The sequence below is a fragment of the Stomoxys calcitrans genome, chromosome 5 (genome assembly GCF_963082655.1).
Source record: "Stomoxys calcitrans chromosome 5, idStoCalc2.1, whole genome shotgun sequence".
Classification (NCBI taxonomy): domain Eukaryota; kingdom Metazoa; phylum Arthropoda; class Insecta; order Diptera; family Muscidae; genus Stomoxys; species Stomoxys calcitrans.
Window position 1 is genome coordinate 35100989 of NC_081556.1, and position 21272 is coordinate 35122260.

General features: G+C 39.3%; 1 protein-coding gene across 1 annotated transcript in view; it reads left to right on the forward strand.

The window, feature by feature from the left end:
• The window catches only part of LOC106089588 (metabotropic glutamate receptor 2), a 492052-nt gene that overhangs the window by 397303 nt on the left and 73477 nt on the right, over positions 1–21272 (forward strand). Inside the window, exons 3-4 of the mRNA XM_059369726.1 lie at positions 1529–1699; positions 2009–2153. Coding sequence (XP_059225709.1) covers positions 1529–1699; positions 2009–2153 — 316 coding nt within the window. The remainder of the gene's footprint in view (positions 1–1528; positions 1700–2008; positions 2154–21272) is intronic.

Genomic DNA, 21272 nt, shown 5'->3' on the forward strand with positions numbered 1-21272 from the left:
CTTCTTTAACTCTCTAATATCTATTTAGGGTGGGGATACTTCGCCCTGAATGTGGATATCGTGCTACTGTAGCCAATGTCCACCTTTGACGCTGAACGCCTGCATTCGAATCCTGGAGGAACTTCGGACAAAATTTAAAGCGGTGGTTATCCCCTCTTAATGCTGGCGATCCGATATCAAAAATTATATAACCTATGTTTCCTTTTTTGATTCTACGGAACAAACAAAGAAACCGAGTCTCATATGGTCATGATTGGTCATATGACCATTTTGGGAAGATTTTAGGGGGTGCGGTGACCCCCTGCACTTCGATCTAATTTTGTATGCCAGATTCGTAATGCACTCCCGAATACCTTTCATTTAAGCCCCATATTTATATGGATGACCAATTTGTCTGTTTTTATATATTTTGGGGTTAGGGCAACTTCCTGAGTATCTGGACACAATGTTTAATACTACATTCGTATACTTCTCTTCAATACCTTTCATTTGATATCCATATTGTCTTTATCGGTCCACTTGTGATTTTGGATGCTATTTTTGGGGTAAAGGGAAGGGTCCGCATATTTCTTCTTCCTGACCTATTCGTAATCTACTCCCGAATACTGGGGGCTGGGGCGGCCCCCCAGGTACTTGGACCCAACTTTTATTACGAAATTCGTATTCTACTCTTGAATACCTTTCATTTTAGTCCCATATTGTCCCTGTCGGTCCACTTTTACTTTTGGGTAGTTCTTTTGGGGTAAGGGGAAGGGTCCGCCCCCCTCCCAATATCAAAAAATTATATAGCCTATCTTTCCTTCCAGACCAATCTACACAATCTGTTAAAATTTCAAGGTAATCGGTTCAGCCGTTTTTGAGTCTATACGGAACAAACAAACAAACAGAAATAAATTTTTATATATGTAGATATAGTTGTAAATTGATCTCTGGATTTTCTTAAGCCCCTGGAAGAGCACAATTTTTGTCTTATATAGCTAAAATTTTGCAAATGGTGTTCTGTTATGACTTCCAACAACTGTGCTAAGAACGATCTTAATCGGTCTATAACCTGATGTAGCTGCCATATAAACCGATCTCCCGATTTGACTACTTAGGCCCATACAAGCCGATTTGGCCGAAATTTTGCTCTGTTATACAATAATTCTCCTCGATCAAGAACATGATATAGCTTCCATATATACCATTCTTCCGATTTGACTACTTGAGCCCTTACAAGCCTCGATTTTTATCCGATTTGGGTGAAATTTTGCATATCGTGTTCTATTATGACTTTCAACAACTGTGCTAAGTACGGCCCTAATCGGTCTATAACCTAATATAGCTCCCACATAAAAATTTTGCAGGTAGTGTTCTGTAATGAATAAAATTAACTCCCCTTCAACTTAATTTAATTTGCATAAATTTTTAGCACAATCCATGGTGGTGGGTTCCTAAATACGGCCCGAACGAACTTAGCATGCTTTTACTTGATTTCTTTTAATTGTTCATTTTTAACAAAATATTTGTGTTTCTTTTCTCTTTGCAGGTCTCATTTTTCTCCACCAGCCCCGAATTGAGTAACAAACAACGCTTCGAATATTTTTCTCGAACCATACCCTCGGATCACTACCAAGTCAAGGCTATGGTGGAGATAGTTAAACGCCTAGGCTGGAGCTATGTTTCCATTATCTATGAAGAAAGTAATTATGGCATAAAGGTAGGTAGAATTATAAAAAAATATAAACTAAGAAACTAAAACTCCATTTATTTTCATATTTTAAATAAAACATTTAATTTTATAAAAAAAAAAAAAAATTTAATTGTTTAGAAGCATTTAACAAAAATACCATTTCTCTTCATTTATGTTTGTCCATTACACAAAAACTTGCCAATCAATGGCAAACCAAAAATTAATTTGTCAGCATAACACTCAAAGTGAAAGAAATCTATATATAGATATGACCAAAAAAGATTTTTTTTTTATATTTGTTTTTTTACCATCCCTACTGTTATTTTTTTTCCCCAGGCCTTTGAAGAGCTGGAAGAATTGTTGGCTCGGCACAATATCTGTATTGCAGTCAAGGAAAAACTTGTGAAGGACTCTGGCGTAGCTGATGAAACGGCATATAACAGCATAGTGCTTAAGTTGCTAACGAAACCACGAGCACGTGGTAAGTATAGTCCTGCAGAGTTAACACAAACAAAACAAAAAAAAAAGCAACACAAACGAACACAACAATGAATACATACAACTGCAACAAACAACACTCAGCGTAGATATTTTCATTAATAGCCATCTACAATACATTGGGTTGTGCCGAAGAAACAAGAGAAACTTTAGAACATCATAGAGTCCAATCAATCAATTATCGCTACTCAGAATGTTGGTCGAATTCGTTTATATAGCAACCCAAGATGTTAAAATTTTACAGGGAACAGCAAATCGATGGAAGGAGGGACAATGCCTGATTAACTATCAAATGTCATGGTGGTTTTTCCTGTACAAAGTCCAAGATTTCGGGCTGTGGCGACTGTAGGGGATATTTTGTACAAAGAACTAGGAGGTCTTCCACAGGAAGGAGAAGAAGGAAGGAACTCTCCTTTTGGTTGGCTTTGATCAAGTCTCCGTGATGAGTTTGGCTAAGACTAAAGCCATGGCGCACTACGGGAGCAAGGCTGTCCTTTTCAAGATTTGGAAGACTAGGATAGGCAGAAATCCTCATATTGAGACATCAGGCCGTGCAGTGTCAGGTGACTCAATACCGCCCAACGAACAGGGTGCTGACAACGAGACAATCACCGCCTCTCTCAATATTGGAAAGACTAGGATAAGCAAAGATCCTAATACTAAAATATCAGGGAGTGGTGAGGAACCCAACACAGGCTAACAAACAGCGACCCGACGACGGACCTATCACCGACTTCAAGATTCGAAAGACTTGAATAAGTAAAGATCCTTTTTTGGAAACAGGTCGATAGCGTTAATGACGCTGCCAAAATGAAAAAGTTGCTCTCAAAAACCCGTGTCCAAACTGAAACGTTTGTAGACGACATGGGAGTGAAAGCTGAAACAACGGAGGACATGCTTTTGACGAAAACGCATTTTCCACAGGATACGATAGGAATCACAGAGAAACTGGAATCTTTGAATAATGAGGTTGATCGAAGATTTATCAAAACGGAGTTTATGATCAAGGAAGCCTTAAGGAGCTTCAAACCATTTAAATCAACCGAACCTGATGGAATATTTCCGGCGTTACTACTGAAGGAGGCGAACTATCTGACGCCTCGTCTGGCCAAAAATTTTAACAGCGTGCCTAGGACTTTCATATAATCCGTAAGTCCGGCAGGAGGCAAGGGTGGTATTTATACCTAAGTCCGGCAAGTCATACGTCCTTTCTACTCAAAAGCCATTCCTCTACTCAAAACCATAGATCGCATTGCGGATACCATGATAAAGAGTAGGACATCCAGCGAACTGCTTAAATACAAACATATTGGCTATGTCAGGGGATGGTCGGTGGAGACTGTCGTGCACGAGGCTGAGCATAAAATAGAAGAATCGTTCAATGCCAAGACGTACACGTTGGCGGTTTGCATTGACATCGAGGGGGCGTTTAACAATGTGCGGACTGACACATTAATCCAATCCTTAAACCATTACCGTATGGACCGAGTCCTTAGAGACTGGATAAACCATGTGCTAAGCAACAGCTTGATAAATTGCGGGTCCCATGACATAACTATAAGGGAGAAAGTGATACAGGGCACGCCTAGGACATTTTATGGCCACTCCTATGGGTGACCACCATAAATGACCTATTACGGATGCTGATTGAGGAGGGATTTGAACCCGTCTGCTACGCAGACGATGTTATAGTTATAATACTTCTAAGGGATAAGGATCCGAACCAGCTATGCAGAAGGGCCGAAAGGGTCTAGCATATGGCATATGACTGGGCTAGATCCAAAGGTCTCAATGTTTACCCAGACAAAACAGAAATAAGCCTGTTCACGAGAAAGACGAAGGTGGGCAAAATTGACGCACTACGTTTCCTCAATAAAACGATATCGATGTCTGACAAGGTCAAATAGTAAGGAGTGATCTTAGATAGGAAACTTCATTGGAAGTGTCACATTCAGGAGCATACTGAGAAGGCTCATAGATGTTGGGCACTATGTAGACGGGCCGAAGACTCGAAATGAGGCCTGAATCCGAGTATAATCCACAGGCTCTTCAGCAGCTTGATTAGACCACTACATACTTACGCCTCAGTAGTTTGGTGGATTGCTAGAAGGTAAACTGTAACATAAGGACCACACAACGGTTTCAGAGAACATGTTGTCTTGGCATAGGCGGAGCGATGAGGACCACGCCCACTAGGGCACTGGAGACTATTCTAGATATCCGACCCATTGACATACATATTAAGTGTGAGGCAGCCACTGCGACTATGAGACTTAAGGCATTGGGAGAATGGATTGAGGATGGGAGCAGCTCATGCCATCGCGGTATAATCCAGGCGACGATAGGAAACCTGGAAGAAAGTGGAGAGGTTTCCGATCGGATACCTGAGACGACACTTGAGGACGAGTGCGAGGCACTGCTGCCAGCGGCACGGTCTTGGATTGACGGAAGCCTGGAAGACCATGTACACGGATAGATCGAAGCTAGAGGATAGAGTGGGCCTGGGGGTCTACATTGAGAATCCAGAAACTAATACTGGATATTATTGCCATCTGGAAGATAATGTTACACGAATGGATCAAAGCTAGTGGATAGAGTGGGCCTGGGGGTCTTCATTGGGAATCTAGGGACTGAGATCTGTTTTAGACTGCCTGACCATAATATGGTGATGTAGGCGGAAATCTGGGCGATAGCGGAATGCGTGAGTTGGTGTGGTACTAACGCTAGGATGTCGAGTGTGAACATCTTTACCGACAGTAAAATGGTCATAAGGGCAATGACAACTGGGACGGTAAAGTCACAAACAGTCATTGTACCATCCTTCTCTGAGGAGGGTACAATCGGCATCGTTTGGATGCCGGGCCTTGACGGAGTAAGGGGAAATGAAACGGTAGACGATTTGGCAGTGAAGACCAGAGAACTGTCGTCGATAAACTTGGTTAACCCGAAGCCTTTCGGGCCGACGTAGCTCGATTTAAGGGCGACGAGCGCTCATGTAACATTGTGGAACAACGAAACAGTCGGTAGGACGGCGAAAATCCTATTGAGAGATCCGGATCATGAGAGGACGAGGTTATTACTGAAAAGAAGTAAGAACGAGGTCAGTGTAGCTTTTGGTATCAGGCCAGGCCATGATGATGTACCACGGGTAGAACTGCAAGCTGTGTTTGTATCAGCATGACCTATATACCTGCGGGATGGAGGAACGCAAAGGTCATTTTCACACCAAAAGCAGAAAAACTTACCACACGAAGTCGTGAGAATTTCGTAATATTGGTCTGTCATCCTCTATGGTGAAGACTCTTGAGAGGTTTAAAGAAACATATCTTAGGGCAAAGATCCCTGTAGATCCCCTTTCGCGCCAACAATATGTATATGTCAAGGGAAAGATCCCTGATAAGGCCCTTCATAACCTGTTCGGTTATATAGAGCGTCCAAGAAATATGCAGTGGTAGCATTTCTTGACATTGAGGGTGCTTTTATTAATGCAAAACCAAGTAGGAAGTTAGTTCATAATAAAACCAGCTTGAACTAACGTTTCACTAGTAAGAGAAGGAACTTAGACTTTCGTACGAATGATTAAAGTTTTGAGGACCGTGTGGGTTTTGGTGTGTACGCTGACTAACTAGGTCAGATTATATCAAGAAGGTTACCCGACTACTGTAGTGTGTATCAAGCAGGGCTCATTGCAGTTAAAGAAGTGATGAAATTGCTAAGATATTATCCACAATGACGTTTGACATAACTATCTTCTCAAACAGCCAGCTAGTTTTCATATCACTGAGAAACTTATTTCTGAATTCAAAACCTGGTCTTAGAAACCTGGTCTTCAGAAATGGCTGAAACCTTCCAAATTCTCTGGTTCTTGCTGTTGGGCCACAGAGATGACCCTACCATACACAATCCAGGGGAACTAGAATCTGTAGATATGCCTCTAACGACATATAAGCTAAATATTCTGGATGAAGCTCAAAGAGCAACGAATGACAGCTGGTCCAAAAATGCGGATTGTGAACATTCCATAACTATGGGACCAATCAAGATTTGAGTAGTTTTACCGCTTTCCCATTGCTGGCTAGAACATGCATCTCAGTCATTGTAGGCCATGGCAGTTTTTTCGTTCATCGGAAAATGTGCTGAATAAGCTTGCAAGTAACGACTTATGCAGAAGATGTTCTTACGTCGATAAAGAGGAGACCATAAAATACTGACTGTGTGTATCTTTGATTGTATCGACAGCAAATACCTTCTTCTGAACATTCTGCGAAGTGGAAATTATACTTTTTTATACCATCACAATTTTTAAAAGTCAACGTGAACAGTTGCATTTCCCAATATGAATAAATTTTTCGTTTCCTATGCATTTTCGTTACATTGCATGGAATGATTTCGTATAAGAGCAAGAATGAAACATTCTCGTTTTTTATGTACATCACCATTTAACCATTCATGCGTTAACATCAACACGCTGCAACAACACTTTAGTGGATGCATATGCATTTGTATGTGTTTCTTCTGAGAACAAATATACTACCATGTCCATGAGTAGCGTAGGAAATATCCATACCTCCATACCTCCATTTTTCCCCTTAGTGTCAAGAGATACTGCTGCGAAAAATCGTTTTAACTCTTTTTTTCTCTACCTGCATAAAATGCAAAATACCAAAGATGCGTTTGTTTTCCCATAACAGTAAACGCGAATAAAACTAAAAGGAATTTCATTTCAACCAAGGTGTATTTTGTGAAACGGGGAAATCAGTTGTGGCAAATTTATTCCAAAGTGTGCATTTTTTAACAATCAGTTGAAACTACATTTTGTTTGCTTTGATGACAGTAAAGATAAATAAGGCAAACCTAACCCATATGCAGTTCAAGGATAGTTCACTATGTTGTATGAGTAATTTAAATTAAAATAAAATCGCTTATACGACACTATGAACCACATTGCGGCAGAAAAAGAAAAACAATTATTCAACCGGAACGAATCCAGCCAATACTGTCTAATACTGACACTGTCTGCTGACTGTTAGTAGGTAGTTTTGCCGATATTACAGTAGAAGATCTGCTGTCATGGCAAAATCTTTGCAAGTTGCCCTTTTTTGCCAAAAGGCTGCCTGCTAATAATCTGTTGTTTGCTTAAAATGTCCGCTGGTCAATTTTGAAAGAGTATGTTAGGAGGAGAGTGATATAAAATGAAATAAAATAAAATGAAATAAAATAAAATAAAATAAAATAAAATAATATAAAATAAAATAACATAAAATAAAATAAAATAAAATAAAATAAAATAAAATAAAATAAAATAAAATAAAATAAAATAAAATAAAATAAAATAAAATAAAATAAAATAAAATAATATAAAATAATATAAAATAAAATAAAATAAAATAAAATAAAATAAAATAAAATAAAATAAAATAAAATAAAATAAAATAAAATAAAATAAAATAAAATAAAATAAAATAAAATAAAATAAAATAAAATAACATAAAATAACATAAAATAACATAAAATAAAATATATAAAAAAAATTAAACAAAATTAAAAAAAATTGAATAAATTAAAATAAAATAAAATTCAAAAAAAAATTAAAAAAAATAAAATAAAAAAAAATTAAATAAAGTAAAATAAAATGAAATTAAAAAAAATTAATTAAACCAAAATAAAATAAAAACAAGTTATAGATCGATTCATAGAAGTCGTTGTACAAAGTTTGTGCCAAATCTGATGAGAATTTCTATAGGCTCAAAAAGTCAAAATCACAGGTTTGTTTATATGGCTGCTATGTCAGGTTATGAACCGATTTAAACCATACTTAGCACAGTTGTTGGAAGACATAACAAAACACCTCATGCAAAAGTTAATCCAAATCGGATGGGATTTCCGCCCTTTTGCGACTCAAGAAGTCAAGATCCAAAATCGGTTTATATGGCAGCTATACCAGGTTATGAACCGAACAATTATTCGTTGTTTAAAGTCATAACTAAGCACCACGTGCAAAATTTCAGTCAAATCTGACTAGAATTGCGCCCTCTAAAAGATGAAGGAGGAAAGACCCAAGATCGGTCTTTATGACAGCTATATCCAAATTTGGACTTAAATGGCAATAATTTTGTCATTTATTTACCGATTCTCACAAATTGACTGACTCCCAACACTACTGGTGATTTTCATAGAAATCGGTTCAGATTTAGACATAGCTCCCATATATATTAAATTTCTATAAACATGGAGCTATATCTTAATCTGAACCGATCTGAAAAAACTCGAATGATACCAAAAGGGTGAAAAATTAAAAAAAAAAAATTTATGATTTTTTTTTGATTTGTGATACATAATTTTAAAATATAGGAAATTCTGAAGAAACCCCTCATTGGGAATTTTTAAACCAATTCATTTGGTTTAAAGTTATGTGCGACAGTACCTGGCAGTATGCCAACCCTGCAATTTACGAACCTAAAATCATGCTCTTTCTTTTATTTTTTATATGTACAAAAACATGTATGTAAAATTGCAAAAAAAAAAAAAAAAAAAAGAAAAAACGTGTTAAGTTCGGCCGTGCCGAACTTTGGATACCCCCGACCATGGATGTATTACTCATCATATTTTATTATAACTCCACTTCCATTCCTATAGTTAAGCCAAAAGAGGGGATGGTCTGGACCATATTTTATTCAGCTCTCAAGAAGTTTTATACAAAAGTTTCAGCGAAATCAGGCAAAAAAATCGGTCTATATGGCAGCTATATAGGCTGATCTGGATCATATTTGAATCCGATGTTGGGAGGTTTTTTTCCAATTTCAACGCAATCGGGTTAAATAAAACTTTTATGGATTTCATACCCCAAATCGGCAAATTAGTAAATATGGTAGGTACATCTGATCTGAATAATATGCGAGTCGGTAGACGGAGCCTAAGAACACCTCACTATTTCAGATTTCAGCAAGAACGGGTAAAAATGCAGCTTTTATTGGTTTCAGACCCAAAATCGGCAGATCCGTCTATATGGCAGCCATATCTAAATATAGTCTGATCTGAATCATATTTGAATCAGATGTTAAGAGGCTTAAAACAACTCTCCGATTCAGCTTTCAGCAAAATCGGGTAGTTAATCAATCTGTTATGGTTGTTGTTGTTCGCTCTAAATACTAAAAAAGTAACCCCGAAGAACAAAATCTAAGTTAGGAATTCCGTGCGACTTACACAATCTTTAATTGTTTCCATGCCACGCACCTAAGTTCGATTATGTCTGATATTGTGTTCCCACCTAAGTGACTCTGTCCCACCAACAACTCCTCATCTTCCCCACATGCCATACACATGCTATCACTTGCCGCACCGATTTTGCACAAGTGAACTCGTAGTTTTAAGTGCCCCGTTTTGATACCGAACGCTTAAGTGACCTCATTCTTACTTCCTTTTAGTAATAGCCTCGTCTTCTCATGATCAGGATCTCCCTATAGAATTTTCGTGGTTCTACCGACCGTTTTGCTGTTCCACAATTTTTTTATTATAGCCCACGCCCTTAATTCGGACTTATTATACCCGAAAGGCTTAGGGTTATCAAAACTTATTGACGGCAGTTCTCTGGCCTTCCCTGCCAAATCGTCTACTTTCTCATTGGCAGTTACTCCGGTATGGCCCAGTACCCAAACGATGCGGATCGTGCCATCCTCAGAGAAGGCGTTAACCTCCTTGTCAAATTCCAAGACTGTTCGTAATTTTACCGTTCTGGTTGTTATTGCCCCTATGGCCATAAAGATGTTCATACTCGACGTCCTCACGTTAACACCACATCACCTTACGCATTCCGTGATCGCCCGGATCTCCGCCTTCTGGACCGAATTATGCCCAGGCTGTCTAAAACAGATCTCAGTCACTGGGACCCCCGGGCTCTCTTGATTTAATTGGCATTCTGCCATCAGACTCGTTTCTGTCTATTGTGATACCACAGGAACAAAAGAAGGTAGATGCTTTCTAGTTCCTACCGTTGAACCATCCAGATCGCCTTAAAATGCTCAACAACTTGCGAATGTTCACATCCGCTAGATCAGACAGGTTCTCAAAGAAATGATAACCTCAAGTGGAACTCTTTCTGACTGCTAGTGTGGGACCCACACACAGAAGGTGTTCTATCGTCTCTTCTTCTTAGATGTCCCAACAGCTTCTGCAAAAGTAGTAACTGGCAACCTTCAGTCTGTCGTTACTGCCAACCTTCATGTAAGCTAAGTTTTCAGGAGCATGCCCGAATGACCACGAATGATAGATGGTCACAATGAGACGGCTGTGAGCATTCCAAAACTATGTGGCCTAATATAGACGGGAAGAGGTCTACCGCTTTGCTGTCATTGGCTAGAACAAACGTCTCAGTCTATGTGTCCGTTATGACATGTCACTTTCTGATCTGAAAGCATGTCCTGTCATGACGGACATAATGACTGAGATGTCTGTTCTAGCCAATGACAGCAAAGCAGTAGACTTCTTCAAGTCTGGATTAGGCCACATAGTTTTGGAATGCTCACAGCCTGACTACCTATCTTTCGTTGTCCTTCGGGCCTGGTCCTGAAAACTTAGCTCACATGCCACTAGAGGCATACCCACAGATTCCAGTTTCCCCGGAATATGTAAGGTACATCCTAGTCCCGCAAGCTCGTCCGCTTCACAATTCCCTGGGAAATCTCTGTGGTGGTAACAAATAAAGCTTTCATAGGCTTTAGACCCTTTATCGCCCGATCGGTCTTTATGGCAGTTATATCAAAATTTAGTCCGATCTGAACCATATATAGGTCGGAAGGCTTGAAATATCTCACTGTTTCAAATTTGAAAGAAATCCTGTAATAAATCCAGCTTTTATGGGCTTCAGACCCTTAATCGGCAGATCGGTCTTTTTGACAGATATATCCTAATATAGTCCGATCTGAATCACATTTAGGCCGGATGGCGAGAGGCTTGAAAAACCTCACTGTTTCAAATTTCAAAGAAATCCGGTAATAAATCCATCTTTTATGGGCTTCAGACCCTTAATCGGGAGATCGGTCCATATAGCAGCTATATCCAAATTTGGTCCGATTTGGCCTGTTCAAAAACTTAACCTGCGTGCAGCAAAAAAACGTATCTGTGCTTAATTTCACCCCAATATCTCATTTTTTGAAGTCTGTAGAGTGATCACAACAGACATCGTTAAATAGCCTTAGAATTGTACTACGATCCGAATGTACTTTGTAGGGTCGAAAATGGATATTTCGATGTGTTGCAAACGAAATGAATAAAAGAATATACCACCTATCCTATGGTAGTGGGTATAAAAATATGACCTCTTGTTTAAGTGGCATGTTTTTTTTGCAGAGAATGCCTCCTATATGATGTTCAGAGATAGTTCACTATGTTGTATGAGTAATTTGAAATAAAATCGATTATACGACATGATGAACCACAAAGTGATAAAAAACTGTTCAATTATGCACATAACAACAATAACAAATTATTGATAAACGAATACATATATTTTTTTAGGTAAAATATATTTTTGTTCATTTTGCATATCGAGCAAACACACATTTACACAATTATCCTTTTTTTTTTTGCTACACCACCAACAAAAAAACTCCATCAATTATTATTTTTTTTCTTTTTTGTAATATATCACACTTATGTTTTTAGCAACCGCAGCATTTTCGTCATTAATTTGTCTTAGTCCCCAAGCAAAAAAAAAAAAAAAAATAAAAACACTTTCAACGCAACAAAAATAAAACCGTATATGACATGTCGGTCAACAACTGTGCCCTCAGTTTAACACTTAGATGAAATTCACTTCAGTGTTCACTTTAGCTATTTCATTTATAATGGGATTTGGAACATTTATCAAAAGAACACCAAAGGCGAGGAAGTTGTCTTCATTAATTATTTTATACAAATTATAGCAATATAAACAACTAACAAGTTGTATAAGGGGCGAAAAAATATTTGCGCATTAGTTTTTTCTTTAATTTAGCATAAACAAAAAAAGTAGAGAAAACAAGTAAAAGCGTGCTAAGTTCGGCCGGGCTGAATCTTATATACCCTCCACCATGGATCGCATTTGTCGAGCTCTTGCCACGGTATCTCTTTTTAGGCAAACAAAGGATAAAAGAAAAGAATTGCTATGTTATATCAAGTTATGGTTTATTTCTGACCATAATTGAATTGAATTTTGGAGTAGACGTCATTGTGTAAAATTTCATCCAAATCTAGTAAGAATTGCGCACTTTAGGGATTGAAGAAGAAAAGTAGGGAGATCGGTTTATAGGGGAGCTGTATTAGGCTAAAAACCGATTAATTCCATGTTCGACACGTATGTTAAATGTCATGGGAGAAGGCGTTGTACAAAATTTCAGCGCCCTTTAGAGGCCGAAGAAGCCAAGATCCCATATCGGTTTATTAGGCAGCTATATCAGGTTATGGACCGATTTGAACTATTCTTAGCACAATTGTTGGAAGTCCTAACAAAACACCTCAAGCTAAATTTCAGCTAAATCGGATAATAATTTCGCCCTCTAGTGGCTCAAGAACTCCTGATTCAAAATTTGTTTATATGGCAGCTATATCAGACTATGGACCGATATGAACCATATATGGCACAGTTGTTGTAAGTTATAACAAAACACATTATGTTAAATTTCTGCCAAATCGTATAGGAATTGCGTCCTATAGTGGATTAAGAAGTCAAGACCCCAGATAGGTTTATATGACAGCTGTATCAGGTTATAGACGAATTTGAACCATATGTGACGAAGTTGTTGGAAGTCATAACTTAACACATCGTGGAAAATTTCAGCCAAATCGGATAATAATTTCGTCCTCTAGTGACTCAAGATGTCAAGACCCTAGATTGGTTTATATGGCAGCTATTTCAGGTTTTGGACCGAATTGAACTATTCTTAACACAGTTTTTGGAAATCACAACAAAATACGTCGTGCAAAATTTCAGCCAAATCGGATAGGAATTGCTCACTCTAGACGCTCAAGAAGTCAAGACCCAAGATAGGTTTATATGACAGCTATATCAAGCGGCTAGCTTTACTTCTTCTTCCAAGGTTAGCGTGCTTTCGACAGACAGACGGTCGGACGGATAGACGGACGGGCAGACGGACGTACGGACAGACTGACGGACAGACGGACGGACAGACGGACAGACGGACGGACAGACGGACGGACAGACGGACGGACAGACGGACGGACAGACGGACGGATAGACGGACGGACAGTCGGACGGATAGACGGACGGGCAGACGGACAGTTAGACGGACGGACAGACGGACGGACAGACGGACGGACAGACGGACGGACAGACGGAGGGACAGATGGACGGAAAGACGGACGGAAAGATAGACGGACAGATAGACGGACAGACAGACGGACGAACGGACGGACGGACAGACAGATTTTTTTTGCTGATTAAACTGACCAAAATGTTTCGTAATACAGCACCACTATGTTTGCTGAAAGAGCAATATTGTCTGCTTTCCCATTTTCAACAGAAAAAACTGCTGCTTTAGCTAACATTTTTGGTGTTTTTAATAACAAATTTAGGTGAGTGTATCTGCCGATTCTGATTCTTAGTCCTATAGCAGGCAAATTTATTATCCCACTTCGCTAAAATTTGGAAAAATGAGTTGTATCAAGACAACCAAAATCTGACCCGAATATGGTCCCGATCGGACTTTATTTAGATATAGCTGCCATAGAGACCGATCTTCAGCTTTATGGACTACAGACCACAAACAAACAGTAAGTTGCACTACGGGACTGGACATCTGAATATGGTGTATATAGGACTATATTAACATACAGCTGCCATATAGATCGATATGACGATTTGGGGTCTTAAGCCTATAACAGGCGCAGGCGTCGATATCCGTATCAAAAATGGTCCAGATCGGAAAATATTTGGATATAGCTGCGGTATAGGCCCATCTGCCGATATTGGGTCTTAGGCCTATAAAAGGCGCATTTATTACCCGACTTTGCTGAAATTTGGAACAGTGTATCACAACTCCCAACATCTGTCCCAAAAATGGTCAGATAAAGTGCCATAGAGACAGATCTTCAGCTTTTGGGTCTAAAGAGGAGAAAAGCGCATTTATTCTCCGATTTTGCAGAAATTTGAAACAGGGATTTGCACTAGGACATCCGACCAGAATATGATATATATCGGACCATATTTACATATAGCTGCCATATAGACCGGTATGCCGATTTAGGGTCTTAAGCCTATAATAGACGCATTGATAACCGGATTTCGCTCAAAATTTAGAACAGTGAGTTGTATCAATACCAACATCTGTCTTAAAAATGGTCCAGACCGGGCTATATTTAGATATACCTGCCATAGCGACCAATCTTCCGCTTTAGGGCCTACGAACCATAAAAGGCGCATTTATTCTCCGATTTCGCTGGAATTTGAAACACTGAGTTGCTTTAAAACTCCCGACATCCAAACCAAATGTGGTCCAGATCCAGGACCATATTTAGATATAGCTGTCATTTGGATCGATCATCCGAATTAGGGCTTAATCACATGAACGGAGCACTTATTACACAAATATGATTAAGATCGAACTATATTTGGATATTAATATGGATATAAAGGGTGATTTTTTTGAGGTTAGGATTTTCATGCATTAGTATTTGACAGATCACGTGGGATTTCAGACATGGTGTCAAAGAGAAAGATGCTCAGTATGCTTTGACATTTCATCATGAATAGACTTACTAACGAGCAACGCTTGCAAATCATTGAATTTTATTACCAAAATCAGTATTCGGTTCGAAATGTGTCGAAATGTCTTTTTTGCTGACTCAATTTTGTTTTGTTGTTAGATACAGGTAGCGTTGTGGAAGGGTATCTCCTACAAATCAAACAAAATAAATGATTGTTGTAAGACATTTTTTTGGTTTTTCGTTCTCTTTTTTGATTAACATAAATAGCCAATAAAAATTGATTGATTTTTGTTCTGTGATTTCATTTTTGATTGGTCCTTTTTCGTTGTTGTTGGTTGTTCGGTGGCTACGGTTTGTATGATGTAATTTATTTACTAAAGCTAGAGACCTCATCGTAGAGAAAGAGATAATAACTTTATTATGTCAGAGGATTTGGAAAAGAAGTCTGAATGTTTGAATAATAAAGGCTTGATATTGGACACTGCTATAACTCGAAAAAGTTTATTTGGCATGTAGAGAAAAATGAGAGTTAAGGTATAGACTTTCATTTACAAAATGAGAATCTATCGATATTTGCATAGAACGGAAGCACTTTTTTATATCCTTCATCGTAGAAAGGGGTGTACAAACTTGCAACTTAATGAGAAACTGATCTGAGACCCAATATCAGTATATACATATATTCTTAAATGTCTTGACATTGTAAGTCGTTTAGCTATGTCCGTCTGTCTGTCTGTGTGTCGAAAGTATGCTAACATTCGAAGTTGTACAACTATATGTTATACAACTATTACACTACAAATACGTAGTGTAAGTCAGGAATGTGAGCAGGCCAAATCGGTACATAACCTGATAAAACTCCTTATATAAACCGATCTCCCTATTTGACTTCTTAACCCTCTAGAGGGCGCAAATATTACTCTATTTGTCTGAAATGTTAAATGAGAGATTTTCTTAAGACTTGCATTATCCAGTGTAAATATGATCGCTCTATAGCCTAACATTGCTCCCCTTATGACACATCGCTATTGTCATATCGCAATGGTAAAAAATTTATAAACTAGTATGACTAACCCAACCCTTGCTTTACTCAGTAAAAATTTTACGAAGAAAAATAATATTTTTGATTTTTATACACTCCACCATAGGATGGGGGTATACTAATTTCGTCATTCTGTTTGTAACAACTTGAAATATGCGTCTCAGACCCCCTAAAGTATATATATTCTTGATCGTCGTGTCATCTTAAGTCGATATAGACATGTCCGTCCGTCTATCCGTCCGTCCGTCCGTCTGTCTATCTGTCGAAAGAACGCTAACTTTCGAAGGAGTAAAGCTAGCCGCTTGAAATTTAGCACAAATACTTTTTATTAGCGTAGGTCGGTTGGGATTGTAAATGGGCCAAATCGGTCCATGTTTGGATATAGCTGCCATATAAACCGATCGTGGGTCTTCACTTCTTGAGCCTCTAGAGAGCGCAATTCTCTTCCGATTTCACTGAAATTTTGCACATAGTGTTTTGTTACTACTTCCAACAACTGCGTTAAGTATGATTCAAATCGGTTCACAATCTGGTATAGCTGTCATATAAACCGATCTTGGATCTTGACTTCTTGAGCCTCTAGAGGGCGCAATTCTCATCCGATTCGACTGGAATTTTGCTCGTGGTATTTTGGTATCATTTTCAACAACTGCTTAGAGTATGGGCCAAATCGGTCCATGTTTTGCTATAGCTGCCATATAAACCGATCTTGGGTCTTGACTTCTTGAGCCTCCAGAGGGCGCAATTGTCATCCGATTTGACTGAAATTTTGCACGTAGTGTTTTGGTATCACTTCCAACGACTGCGTTAAGTATGATTCAAATCGGTTCATAATCTTGTATGGCTCTCATAGAAACCGATCTTGGATCTTGACTTCTTCAGCCTCTAGAGGGCGCAATTCTCATCCGATTTGACTGAAATTTTGCACATAGTGTTTTGGTATCACTTCCAACAACTGCTATAAGTATGATTCAAATCGGTTCGTATTCTGATATAGCTGCGATATAAACCGATCTTGGGTCTTGACTTCTTGAGCCTCTAGAGCCTCTAGAGGGCGCAATTCTCGTTCGATTTGACTGAAATTTCGCACGTAATGTTTTCCTATCTTTTTCAACAACTGCGGTGAGTATGGGCTAAGTCGGTCCATGTTTTTATATAGCTGCCATATAAACCGATCTTGGGTCTTGACTTCTTGAGCCTCTAGAGTGCGCAATTCTTATCCGATTTGACTAAAATCTTGCACGTGGTGTTTTGGTATCGCTGCCAACAACGGTGCTGAGTATGATTGAAATCGGTTCATGCTTGGAAATAACTGCCATATTAGCCGATATTTTGATATAGCTGCCATATAAACCGATCTTGGGTCTTGACTTCTTGAGCCGCCAGAGGGCGCAATTCTTGCCCGATTTGTTGAAAATTTCGCACGTAGTGTTTAGGTATCACTTCCAACAACTGCGTTAAATATGATTTAAATCGGTTCATAATCTGGTATAGCTGCCATATAAACCGATCTTGGATCGAGACTTCTTGAGCCATTAGAGCGCCCAATTCACATCCGATTTGGCTGAAAATTTGCATGATGTGTTTTGTTATGACTTTCAATAACTGTGATAAGTATGGCGTATATTGATGCATAACCTGATATAGCTGCCATATAAAACGGTCTGGGATCTTGACTTCTTGAGCCTCTAGAGGGCGCAATTGTCATCCGATTTGGCAGAAATTTTATATAACGGCTTCTCTCATGACTACTTGTCTAATATGGTCTGAATCAATCAATAGCTTGATACAACTCCTATATAAACCTGTCTCCCAACTTGGCTTCTTGAGCCCCTACAAGGCGCAATTCTTATCCGAATGGACTGAAATATTACACAATGACTTCTACAATACTCAGCATTCATTTGTGGTGCAAATCGGACTATAACTTGATATAGCTCTAAGAGCATAAGAGTTCTTATTAAATATTCTTTCTTTGCCTAAAAAGAGATACCGCGCATAGAACTCGACAAATGCGATCCATGGTGGAGAGTATATAAGAATTGGCCCGGCCGAACTTAGCACGCTCTTACTTGTTTCTGTTTAAAGTTCAGAGGCTACTTAACTTGTTAAAATCCTTAAAATACTTCCACTCTTTTGTAGGGTATTTTAACATCCATATCACATCTTTCCAATTTATTATCAAAAGAGTTTCCTTTTGCCAAGCTTCGCTTTTAAAGCGAGACACCATACCAACCGAGGAGTCAACGACAACATCTATTAATCATGACTGTTCAATAATTCAAAAGGAAACGGAAACACACACTTGTCCCACAAACAAGAAACCCATTTCCTACATTGAAGCCCGTAAGAAACCAAGTAAAAACGGCATAACGTCTTGTCTGTGTGTTTTCTTGGGCACTCATACATATACCCGTATATGTATGCAAAAAATGTCGTCTAATAAATGGGTTGTGACACATTCCGCCAAAATCGTTTCAGTTTCATTCTCAATTGGATGGCATTGATTTCGCTCGTTTTGACATTTTACGCCCAGGGAATACTGTATTAATAAATACACGATGCATGTGGTGGAACACATATAGACTTGTGTGTTACATGTGCCTTATTTGCCTTGTGGAAATTACGCCCTTCTTTTAATATTTTACGTGTACTTCATTTGTAAAATGTCATCATTGCTCAATCAGGCATTCTTATTTAAAAGCAAAAGGCAATGCTACATAGCCCAGTAGAAGTTCTTTTATGAATGAAGGCACGCTTAACGACTTCTACCTCAAATCACATATGCAGTTTGAAGCATTTACGCAATATATGATTCTCACGTACAAATGAGTTTGTAACCTTGAATTTGTAAAAATGTTTCATTTTAAAAGAATAATGAGTGGGGTGAGTAACTCATTTATCGTTCAAATGCAATTTCTTTGAAGCCTTTGCCGTTGCCATGATTTTGTGTAATATTTTATTTTAATTGGAGTGCATGGATTTATGAAAATGATAAATAATTCGTTTTTAATATGCCAGAAATCTTAAGGTACAAAGAATTCTTTCTATGCAAATTCTGATATTTTAGTAAAAATTCATAATTTGCGTACTCTCCGTCAAAGGATAGGGGCATAGTAACTTAGGTATTGGGGTATATAGGATAGGGATACACTAACACCTTGGGTGAACTTGCGAACGTACCTCTGGTATCTCTCCTGAGGTTTGTTGAGGGAACAGGATGGTTCCGACGGGGGGTGATACACGCGCCGGCGAAGGTAGGTCTGTGCATAGGGAAGGGCGGTTCATCACCTTCCGCTCAGGTTTATTCACTTCTTCTGTCTTTTTTATACCCACCACCGAAGGATGGGGGTATATTTATCCACTCCTCCTGTCTTTTTCTGTCTTTTTTATACGCACCACTGAAGGATGGGAGTATATTCATTTTGTGATTCCGTTTGCAACACATCGAAATATCCATTTCCCTTTAAAGTATATATATTCTTGATCAGCTTAAAAATCTAAGACGATCTAGACATGTCCGTCCGTCTGTCTGTTGAAATCACGCTACAGTCTTTAAAAATAGAGACATTAAGCTAGAACTTTACACGGATTATTTTTTTTTATACCCACCACCGAAGGATGGGGGTATATTCATTTTGTCATTCCGTTTGCAACACATCGAAATATCCATTTCCGACCCTATAAAGTATATATATTCTTGATCAGCGTGAAAATCTAAGACGATCTAGACATGTCCGTCCGTCTGTCCGTCTGTCGGTTGAAATCACGCTACAGTCTTTAAAAATTGAGATATTGAGCTGAAATTTTGCACAGATTCTTTTTTTGTCTATAAGAAGGTTAAGTTCGAAGATGGGCTACATCGGACTATATCTTGATATAGCCCCCATATAGACCGCTCCGCCGATTAAGGGTCTTAGGCCCATAAAAGCCACATTTATTATCCGATTTTGCTGAAATTTGGGGCAGTGAGTTTTGTTAGGTCCCTCGACATCCTTCGTCAATTTGGCTCAGATCGGTCCAAATTTGGATATAGCTGCCATATAGACCGATCCTCAGATTTAGGGTCTTAGGCCCATAAAAGCCACATTTTATATCCGATTTGGATGAAATTTGGCACAGTGAGTTATGTTAGGCCCTTCAACATTCTTCGTCAATTTGGCATAGATCGGTTCATATTTGGATATAGCTGCCATATAGACCGATCCTCCGATTTATGGTCTTAGGCCCATAAAAGCCACATTTATTATCCGATTTTGCTGAAATTTGGGAAAGTGAGTTGCATTGAGCCCTTCGACATCCTTCGTCAATTTGGCCAAGATCGGTCTAAATTTGGATATAGCTGCCATATAGACCGATCCTCTGCTTTATGGTCTTAGGCCCATAAAAGCCACATTTATTATCCGATTTTGCTGAAATTTGGGACAGTGATTTGCCTTAGGCCCTTCGACATCTTTCTTCTATTTGGCCCTGATCGGTTCAGATTTGGATATAGCTGCCATATAGACCGATCTCTCGATTTAAGGTTTTGGGCTCATAAAAAGCGCATTTATTGTCCGATGTCGCCGAAATTTGGGACAATGACTTGTGTTGGGCCCTTCGACATTCTTCTTCAATTTGGCTCAGATCGGTCCAGATTTGGATATAGCTGCCATATAGACCGATCTGCCGATAAAGGGTCTGTAGCCCATAAAAGTTTTATTTATTACCCGATTTCGCTGAAATTGGAAACAATGAGTAGCTTTAGGCCTCCTAACATAGGACCCAAATTTGGTTCAGATCGGACATCTCTTGGAAAATTTCAGCCAAATCTGATACAAATTTCGCGCTGTGTGGCTCAAGAAGTCAAGATCCAAGATCGGTTTATATGGCAGCTATATCAAATCATGAACCGATACGGCCCATTTACAATCCCAACCGACCTTCACATCCCAACCTAGCTTCACTCCTTCGTAAGCTAGCGTGCTTTCGGCAGACAGACGGACAAACGGAAGGACAGACGGACGGACAGACGGACGGACAGACGGACGGACAGACGGACGGACGGACAGACGGACGGACAGACGGACGGACAGACGGACGGACAGACGGACGGACAGACGGACGGACAGACGGACGGACAGACGGACGGACGGACGGACGGACAGACGGACGGACAGACGGACGGACATACGGACGGATAGACGGACGGACAGACGGACAGACAGACGGACGGACAGACGGACGGACAGACGGACGGACAGACGGACGGACAGACGGACGGACAGACGGACGGACAGACGGACGGACAGACGGACGGACAGACGGACGGACAGACGGACGGACAGACGGACGGACAGACGGACGGAAAGACGGACGGAC